This window comes from Salvelinus namaycush, unplaced genomic scaffold (genome assembly GCF_016432855.1).
Source record: "Salvelinus namaycush isolate Seneca unplaced genomic scaffold, SaNama_1.0 Scaffold2013, whole genome shotgun sequence".
Taxonomy (NCBI): Eukaryota; Metazoa; Chordata; class Actinopteri; order Salmoniformes; family Salmonidae; genus Salvelinus; species Salvelinus namaycush.
Window position 1 is genome coordinate 36221 of NW_024058802.1, and position 10591 is coordinate 46811.

The following is a 10591-nucleotide window of genomic DNA, read 5'->3' on the forward strand; positions in this document are numbered from 1 at the left end:
GAAAAACGTAATATCTTTTGCTGGTTTATTCGTTATCGCTACTGTTGGCTTGAATCAATGCTGTTGTGTTTTTGGCTATTGTGGTAAGCTAATATAATGCTATATTGTGTTTTCGCTGTAAAACACTTAAACTGATATAATTCGGTTTAAAATAACAACATTATGATGTCTTTAAAATGTTGGTGAGTAGGTGTGAGGTATGTCACGCTTACCTCCCAGAGCAAAAGCCGTGCTGACAAGCAGAATGATGGTGAATATCGCCATGGTGATCGTCTCCTGAGAGAGAGAAAGAGTAAGATTAGTTGAGCATTTTAAATCTGGAATGGCTGTGGAAACTAGAGGAGAGGTTAAGGAAACCCACTGTAAGGTACAAAACTTAACCAACTGCCAAAGCAGCATTTTCTAAATCCAGTACTGAGGACCCCAAGAAGCGAGTATGGGCAACACGATGCTACTAGTCTTCTGCCAAAACTCAGGTATCATTTCTTCAACCACATACAATAGATTAGCCTGGCACACAGGAATATGTATCCTTCCCAAATGGCTCCTCATGTAATGAACTACCTTTAACGAGGGCCTATAATGCACTACATAGGGAATATGAAGCATATAGATATTGTCAGAGACTACCCATTTACTGAAAAGGTACAGATTAGTCTAAAATCTTTTATTCAGGGAACCACTCCACAAAATGGCACAACTATATAGTGCACTAAGTTTGACAAGAGCCACATAACATGTAGGTACCATTTGAGATGCAGATAGTCTATTAACCTCTAACACCTCCCAAACCCGGATCCGGGATCCCCCCCATCAAAAAAGCTGACTAGCATAGCCTAGCCTAAAGCCACAGGGATATCATATAATAAAATGTTCATGAAATCACAAGTCCAAGACACCAAATGAAAGATACACATCTTGTGAATAAAGCCATCATTTCTGATTTTTAAAATGTTTTACAGGGAAGACACAATATGTAAATCTATTAGCTAACCACATTAGCAAAAGACACCACTTTTCTTACTCCACCATTTTTTTACTCCATCAGTAGCTATCACAAATTCGGCCAAATAAAGATATAAATAGCCACTAACCAAGAAACAACCTCATCAGATGACAGTCTGATAACATATGTATTGTATAGCATATGTTTTGTTAGAAAAATGTGCATATTTCAGGTATAAATCATAGTTTACCATTGCAGCCACCATCCCAACTCTCACCAAAGCGACTAGAATAACGACAGAGACCATCGTGTATTACCTAATTACTCATCATAAAACATTTCTTAAAAATACACAGCGTGCAGCAGATGAAAGACACAGATCTTGTGAATCAAGACAATATTTCAGATTTTCTAAGTGTTTTACAGCGAAAACACAATATAGCGTTATAGTAGCTACCACAATAGCAAACATCACACCAGCATTGATTCAAGGCAAAAATAGCTATAACGTATAAACCACCAAAATATATTAATTTTTTCACTAACCTTCTCAGAATTCTTCAGATGACAGTCCTGTAACATCATATTACACAATTTATATAGAGTTTGTTCGAAAATGTGCATATTTAGCGGCACAAATCGTGCTTATACAATGAGAATAGTGTCCATAACGTCAAGCAATCTGTCCGGCGCCATCTTGGAAAGGCACCTATTCTTATCGAAAACTATTCATAAACTTGACTAAAAAAATACAAGTTGGACAGCAATTGAAAGACAAATTAGTTCTTAATGCAATCGCTGAATTACATTTTTAAAAATAACGTTACTGCGCAATACAGGGTGCGATAACGCAAGGCTACACTGCAAGAAATGGCGTCTTATGCATTTGACATTTTTCAACAGAACAATGAATTATCAGCATAAATAGGTCTTACTTTTCGATGAACTCTCATCAGAATCTTGGGATAGGTGTCCTTTGTCCAAAAGAATCGTTGCTAGGTTGGAGAACGTCGTCTTCCACGTTGCAATTAGCAGTAAACATTAGCTTGAGAGAGAAAGATACCCAACTTCCTACAGCGCCAAGAAAATAAATACCCGAAAATCGCAATATACTGACATAAACTGATATAATTCGGTTCAAAATAACAAGATTATGATGTCTTTAAAGCCTATATCGAATAAAAACACAGCCGGAAATGTGTAAGATCTATAACCGATGTTTCCAAAAGAACGTTCCAAGGTCCTCAGTGCGTCAGAGCGAAGGGGAAAAGAACGATACACCTCGTTTCCAATCAATTTATAGACTTTCAGCTCTGCCTAGAGACTCCATTTCAAGGCCCTCTATTCGCTGACACCCAGAGGAAGGCGTATGCAGTGCATCTCAACCAATAGAAGACAGGCAGATTTATAAACAGGTCTGAGAACAGGTTGGAAAATTCTGCATTCTCAACTCCACATAGGGAAATTGCTCTAAGTCCAGTTCTGTTTCACCCACAGACATAATTCAAACGGTTTTAGAAACTAGAGAGTGTTTTCTATCCAATAGTAATAATAATATGCATATTGTACGAGCAAGAATTGAGTACGAGGCAGTTTAATTTGGAAACTAATTTGTACTATGTCGAAATGGCACCCCCCTAGTGGTAAGAAGTTAACTTCTTGCTTTAAAGACATCATAATCTTGTTATTTTGAACCGAATTATATCGGTTTATGTCAGTATATTGCGATTTTCGGGTATTTATTTTCTTGGCGCTGTAGGAAGTTGGGTATCTCTCTCTCTCAAGCTAATGTTTACTGCTAATTGCAACGTGGAAGACGACGTTCTCCAACCTAGCAACGATTCTTTTGGACAAAGGACACCTATCCCAAGATTCTGATGAGAGTTCATCGAAAAGTAAGAACTATTTATGCTGATAATTCATTGTTCTGTTGAAAAATGTCAAATGCATAAGACGCCATTTCTTGCAGTGTAGCCTTGCGTTATCGCACCCTGTATTGCGCAGTAACGTTATTTTTAAAAATGTAATTCAGCGATTGCATTAAGAACTAATTTGTCTTTCAATTGCTGTCCAACTTGTATTTTTTTAGTCAAGTTTATGAATAGTTTTCGATAAGAATAGGTGCCTTTCCAAGATGGCGCCGGACAGATTGCTTGACGTTATGGACACTATTCTCATTGTATAAGCACGATTTGTGCCGCTAAATATGCACATTTTCGAACAAACTCTATATGAATTGTGTAATATGATGTTACAGGACTGTCATCTGAAGAATTCTGAGAAGGTTAGTGAAAAAATTTATATATTTTGGTGGTTTATACGTTATAGCTATTTTTGCCTTGAATCAATGCTGGTGTGATGTTTGCTATTGTGGTAGCTACTATAACGCTATATTGTGTTTTCGCTGTAAAACACTTAGAAAATCTGAAATATTGTCTTGATTCACAAGATCTGTGTCTTTCATCTGCTGCACGCTGTGTATTTTTAAGAAATGTTTTATGATGAGTAATTAGCTAATACACGATGGTCTCTGTAGTTATTCTAGTCGCTTTGGTGAGAGTTGGGATGGTGGCTGCAATGGTAAACTATGATTTATACCTGAAATATGCACATTTTTCTAACAAAACATATGCTATACAATAAATATGTTATCAGACTGTCATCTGATGAGGTTGTTTCTTGGTTAGTGGCTATTTATATCTTTATTTGGCCGAATTTGTGATAGCTACTGATGGAGTAAAAAAATGGTGGAGTAAGAAAAGTGGTGTCTTTTGCTAATGTGGTTAGCTAATAGATTTACATATTGTGTCTTCCCTGTAAAACATTTTAAAAATCAGAAATGATGGCTTTATTCACAAGATGTGTATCTTTCATTTGGTGTCTTGGACTTGTGATTTCATAAACATTTTATTATATGATATCCCTGTGGCTTTAGGCTAGGCTATGCTAGTCAGCTTTTTTGATGGGGGGGATCCCGGATCCGGGTTTGGGAGGTGTTAGAGGTTATGTCAGTATATTGCAATTTTTCGGATATGTATTAGTGTTGCGTTCTAGGGAGTTGGTGATGTCTGGACCACATGCCTAATGTTTACTGCTAATTGCAACGTTGAAGAGGACATTCTACAACCGAGCAACGATTCTTTTGGACAAAGGACACCTTTCCCAAGATTCTGATGGGAGTTCATCAAAAAGTAAGAACTATTTATGCTGATAATTTGTTGTTCTGTTGAAAAATGTTACATGCATAAGCCGCCATTCATTTCAGTGTAGCCTCGCTTTAACGCACGCTGTATGTTGTAGTAACGTTAATTTTAAAAATGTAACACAGCGATTGCATTAAGAACTAATTTGTCTTTCATTTGCTGTCCAACCTGTATTTTTTAGTCAAGTTTTGGATTAGTTACTGATTAGAATAGGTGCCTCTCCAAAGATTTCTCCTGACATTTTCTTTGCTACTTTTCTCATTGTATAACCACGATTTGTGCCGCTAAATATGCACATTTTCGAACAAACTCTATATGCATTGTGTAATATGATGTTATAGGACTGTCATCTGAAGAATTCTGAGAAGGTTAGTGAAAAAATTAATATATTTTGGTGGTTTATACGTTATCGCTATTTTTGGCTTGAATCAATGCTGTTGTGATGTTTGCTATTGTGGTAAGCTAATATAACGCTATATTGTGTTTTTGCTGTAAAACACTTAGAAAATCTGAAATATTGGCTGGATTCACAAGATCTGTGTCTTTCATTTGCTGTATTGGACTTGTTAATGTCTGAAAGTTAAATATTTCTAAAAAATATATTTTGAATTTCGCACCCTGCACTTGGCCTGGCTGTTGTCATATTGTGCCCGACATCGGGCTTGCAGCCCAAAGAAGTTAAGAAATGGGTTTGCATGGCCGAGCAGCCGCACACAACCCTAAGATCACCATGCTCAATGGCAGGAGTCGACTGGAGCGGTGTGAAACTCACCGCAATTGGAGCAGTGGAAATGCGATCTCAGGAGTGATTTGTCACCATCTGGCAGTCCGACTGACGTATCTGGATATGGCAGATGCCAGGATAATGCGACCTGCCCGAATGCATAGTGCCAACTGTAAAGTTTGGTGGAGAAGGAATAATGGTCTGGTGCTGTTGTTCTTGGTTTGGGCACCTTAGTTCCAGTGAAGGCAAATCCTATTGCTACAATGACATTGTAGACGATTCTGTGCTTCCAATTTGTCGCATCAGTTTGGGGAAGGCCCTTTCCTGTTTCAGAATGACAATCCCCCCCGTGCAGGTTTATACAGAAATGGTTTGATGAGATTGGTGTGGAAGAACTTGACTGTCCTGCACAGAGCCCTGACCTCAACCCCATCGAATACTTTTGGGATGAATTGGAACGCCAACTGTGAGCCAGGCCTAATCGCCTAAAATCAGTGCCCGACCTCACTAAAGCTGTTGTAGCTGAATGGAAGCACATCCCCCACAGCAATGTTCTGACATCTAGTGCAAGGCCTTCCCGGAAGCCTTGAGGCAGTTTTACGGGGGGGGAACCAACTCCATGATTTTTGAATATGTTTGATGAGCAGGTGACCACATACTTTGTCATGTGGTTTGCGTTCTAGTTATAAATTAACTATTTAGCAAATTATAGGCTGAACATTTACTTACCCCACTAAAGTTATTCATTTCACTTCTTGGATGTCCTGTTCACAGAGGGCAATCATGTGAATCACCAATACATTCTAGCTAGCTAATACTGTACTGACCATGTTCAGGCAAGTTTCCTCCCTGCCTCCAAATATGGGCATGAACATGAAGTACCCTGAACATGAATAGATCAGTCTGGCCCTAAAAGATCAGATGGCATCAACATGTAACGAAACCAGGAGATATGAATCATCAAGTCATCCTACAGGTTCTAATACAACATTTACTCATGTAAAGATGAAGAGCATGTACTTTATTTTACAGGATGATATAATGCAAGAAGCAAGCAATGGAATGATTTAGTGAAATGTGAAGATGTAGACTCAGTAAAGGGGTCTTTCATCCCTCTGTGGCCTGGAACAATTCTTCAGCCTCAGAGTAGCATGGTTCTGATTGTGGACTCTGCTGAACTCCTGTATATATATATATATATATATTGGAATGACATTTCGATGTCGACGGAGGACCAAAGATGCCATAATTAAAATGAATATAGAGAAACCCACACAAAGGAAATACTGACAGATTTGATTCCACAGTCCAAGTCCTGCAGTCAGAGTTAGGATGTGAATATTTGTAAACTCTTTCAGTTGTGTTCCGTGGGTGTCACTGAGTAGGCTGATGCCCCATATCATGGACCCAAGATCCACAGGCATTAGGAAGGCCTTGCCTGTGCACGTGACTAAACCCCACAACCCCCTTCTTAGCTGTCAATCTTGCTGATTTCCACCAATCAGAGTTGATGTCAGAGTGATTAGAGGGACAATAGAGTGCTGAGTACCAGGCAGTTAGCAAGTGTGGTAGACTACTAATGACCATCACCAGCATCAGAGCTTGGAGAAGCCTAATTACTACATGGTCACGTGGAATTTGACTGCCTTCATGTCCTGTAACTGCCGGTGTGGTGGTAATACAGTCACCATAACAGTCCTACTCCTTCCTCCATTTCCCAGAAATGAACTGGTTCATATACATTGTTCAGCATATCACACCAACAATGAAGTAAGTAAAACAACAGTTTAATATCAGGATTTCTTCATGTATTTATTTGAATGGAATGTGAGTCAGTTCCTGTAGTACATTAAAGGCAACTGTCAGTCTTCTACATCTTACTTCCAACACCTTTCATCTACAATTAGAAAACAAAAAATACACATCAATAACCAGCTGCAAAGAAGTAACATTTAGTGAAAGAGTATGTATATACACACACCTTGGTGGAACAGTTGATAGCAATGCCTGGTGGAGTCTCAGTACACTGGATCTTCTGTCCAGTACTGGTCACACACCAACAGTAACCTACCAGAAAGACATGTTGCATATACAATATATACACATTGAATTGTCACATTCAACTGAATTGATTATTTTGTGCGTGCGTGTGCACCAGTGTTAACCTGTAGAGCCCCAACATTGCTCGGGGGTGTATTGTCCATTGTCATCACACGTGGGGACGTAGGCTCCAATTGAGCCATTTAAAGCGGCATGTCTAGCATCCTCACATGGGGTCTTGGGTCGTATCATAGCATCTGTACACAGGTAACATACATTGTAATGTGACCATAACATTGCAGGACAATATACATTTCTGGACATACATTCTGGAATCTTGGGGTGTGTCCCATATGGGCCTTATACAGAAGTAGTTTCCTGGCTAAATATTGAAGTTCTGCTACTTGTTTAAAAGGCCTGTGGAGTCAAATTCCAGTTTCTGTGTTTTGTAGAAGACCTGATGAAACTAAGACTGGAAATTGTATCAGTGTTATTTCCTGATAGTTGCTAGACAATCCAATCATACATCCAGTTGAATGATCAAACCGTTCATATCAGAATACCTCAGTCCAGCATCTAGACACCAATATACATCTCTGGAACTAGAGGAGTGGCAGGTAGCCTGCTGTTTGAGAGTTGGGCCAGCAGTTCAAATCAGTGAGCTGACAAGTTCATATATCTATCTATGTGCCCTTCTGCAAGGCACAACCTTCATTTCTCCAGTGTCAAGGTTGATAATGTCTGACCTCTCAGAGGGTGTTCCATGGAGAACTGGTTATGAATAGAAACGCATTTCCATTCACACCTGCATATTAATACCTACATGTGTGTGAAGTAGGACAGAGCAACACCAACAAATGTTTTTATTAAAATGTAGGTGAGTAGGTGTGAGGTATGTCACGCTTACCTCCCAGAGCAAAAGCTGTGCTGACAAGCAGAAGGATGGTCAATATCGCCATGGTGATCGTCTCCTGAGAGAGAAAGAGTGTAAGATTAGTTGAGCATTTTAAATCTGGAATGGCTGTGGGTACTAGAGGAGAGGTTAACTTCTTTGGGCTGCAAGCCCGAAGCCGGGCACAATATGACAACAGCCACTTCAAGTGCAGGGCGCGAAATTCAAAATATATTTTTTAGAAATATTTAACCTGATGAGGACAGAGGGCGCTGTTGTCACTTTGGGGGAAAAAACGTGCCCAATTTAAACGGCCTCGTACTCAATTCTTGCTCGTACAATATGCATATTATTATTACTATTGGATAGAAAACACTCTAGTTTCTAAAACCGTTTGAATTATATCTGTGAGTGAAACAGAACTAATTTGGCACAAACTTCCTGACCAGGAAGTGGAAAGTCTGAAATCGAGGCTCTCTTCTAAGTCCTGCCTATAAATGGGCATGATAGCTATTAGTATACATGCACGTCATACACCTTCCCCTGGATGTCAAGATGCAGTGAGAGAAGAAATGAGGTGATTATCTTGGTCTGAGATGGAATACGTCCTCTTGGAATGACGTGTCACCGATTTCATGTTTTCAGGAAGGCGCGAAGAGGACAGTGGGATTGCCTTCTGAATAGCTTTCGTTATAGGCGACTACTATCTCCGGCTTTGATTTTATTTGATACATGTGACAATATCATCGTAAAGTATGTTTTTTCAATATAGTTTTATTAGATTTTTGAAATTTATTCGGGACGTTAGGCGTGTTGCGTTGTGTGCCCTTTGTTCAGAATGGAGAGCTTCGCGCCACTTGGCCAGTGTGCTTGCTAGTTCAAGAGGGAAAAACGATGTTCTAAATCCAAACAACGACTGTTCTGGACAAAGGACCCCTTGTCCAACATTCTGATGGAAGATCACCAAAAGTAAGAAACATTTTATGATGCTTTTTCATATATCTGTCGAACTGTGTACTAGTAGTTTTGCGCCCAGGTTTTGGCCACTCTCTCGCTATAACATAAGCCTTATGTCGTAATGAAGATATTTTTAGAATTCTAACACTGCGATTGCATTAACAGAGATACTAGCTAGTGGAGGTGGTGATTCTGAACTGGAGGGATTAACAGAGATACTAGCTAGTGGAGGTGGTGATGCTGAACTGGAGGGATTAACAGAGATATTAGCTAGTGGAGGTGGTGATTCTGAACTGGAGGGATTAACTTCTTATGGCTGCAGTCCCGTTAACGGGATCGATATGACAACAGCCAGTCGAAGTGTCATATCGAATTTCTGTCTCCTTCGACCCCCCTTCACATTAGAGTCATCAGACTTAGTTCTATTGACTGTTTTCATCTAGTGGAAGACGTATGAAGTGCATGTATACTGATATATATCAAGGACATTTATACGCAGGGCCTAGAACAGAGCATCGATTTCAGATTTTCCACTTCCTGTCAGGAAGTTTGCTGCAAAATGAGTTCTGTTTTACTCACAGATATAATTCAAACGGTTTTAGAAACTAGAGAGTGTTTTCTATCCAATAGTAATAATAATATGCATATTGTACGAGCAAGTATTGAGTACGAGGCCGTTTGAAATGGGCACCTTTTATCCGGCTACTCAATACTGCCCCTGCAGCCCAAACAGGTTAACCTGTTAAGGCTAGGGGGTGCTGTTGTCACTATTTATGGAAATCGTGTAATTTTTGAAACGGCTTCCTACAAACTTCTTGATCGTACAATATGCATATTATCTAAGTGGAACAGAACTCATTCTACAGCAATTTCCCTGACATGGAGTCAGATTTCACACATTTTGGCCCCTGTTCTGGAGTCAGTTTTAAGGCCACTGTTATTCCTATTAGTATACGGACACTGCTTACGTCTTCCCCTGGATGCCTTTACGTGATGACGCTTTGAATGGTATCGATTGCCCAATCACAGCCACTATAAATGAAAAAATCCTGTAGGTAGGACCTCTTTTCTAGGTGCGTCATGCGCGCGGAGGATACCGACCTACTGTTTTTCCAAGCATTAGTGTAGCCTGTTATATTTCTCCGGTCATATTTTTACTCGTTATAGGAGTTAAAAACATCATAAGGTAGTTAATTTAAAGCGTTTTATAGCAATTTATATCCGTTTAGTGCGATTTTGGGACATTTATTTCTGAGCCACTGTGAATCTCTGGGCACCGTTCCAGTTCTTGCCGAACGCAATGTGCATTTCTGCATGGCAAGAGGACAGCTTTCGACCAAAAGACGATTAGACCCAAGAAAGGATTCTTTGCCCAAGATTCTGATGGAAGAACAGCTCAAAGTAGGAACAATTTATTATGATAAATCGTGTTTCTGTCGAAAAATGTTAGTGGCTTAGGACGCCATCTTTTTTGACGTAGCTTCGCTTGGCGCAAACTGTATTGAAAAGTAAGGATAATTTAAAAAATGTAATTCCGCGATTGTATTAAGAATTAAATTGTCTATCAATCGCTGTCCACCCTATATTTTTTAGTCACGTTTATGAGTATTTATGTATACGACTAGATCACTGTCTAATATGGCGCACGGCATTTTCTGACCAGCTCGGCTACTTTTCTCATTGTATAACCACGATTTTGGTGGCTAAATATCCACATTTTCGAACAAACTGTATATGTATGTTGTAATATGATGTTACAGGAGTGTCATCTGAAGAATTCTGAGAAGGTTAGTGAAAAAATTAATATCTTTTGGCGATGTTGACGTTAA

At 39.4% G+C, this 10591-nt stretch overlaps 1 protein-coding gene across 1 annotated transcript; it reads right to left on the reverse strand.

Moving 5' to 3' along the window:
* Window positions 1–212: 212 nt before the first annotated feature.
* On the reverse strand, window positions 213–7872 carry LOC120037997 (saxiphilin-like; the record flags this gene model as incomplete). Its single annotated transcript, XM_038983944.1, has 4 exons — window positions 7821–7872; window positions 7039–7170; window positions 6855–6940; window positions 213–276 (listed from the first exon to the last, which is right to left on the reverse strand). Coding segments are annotated over exons 1-4 (334 nt in total), but the record flags the coding sequence as incomplete, so codon positions are not given.
* Window positions 7873–10591: the final 2719 nt, after the last annotated feature.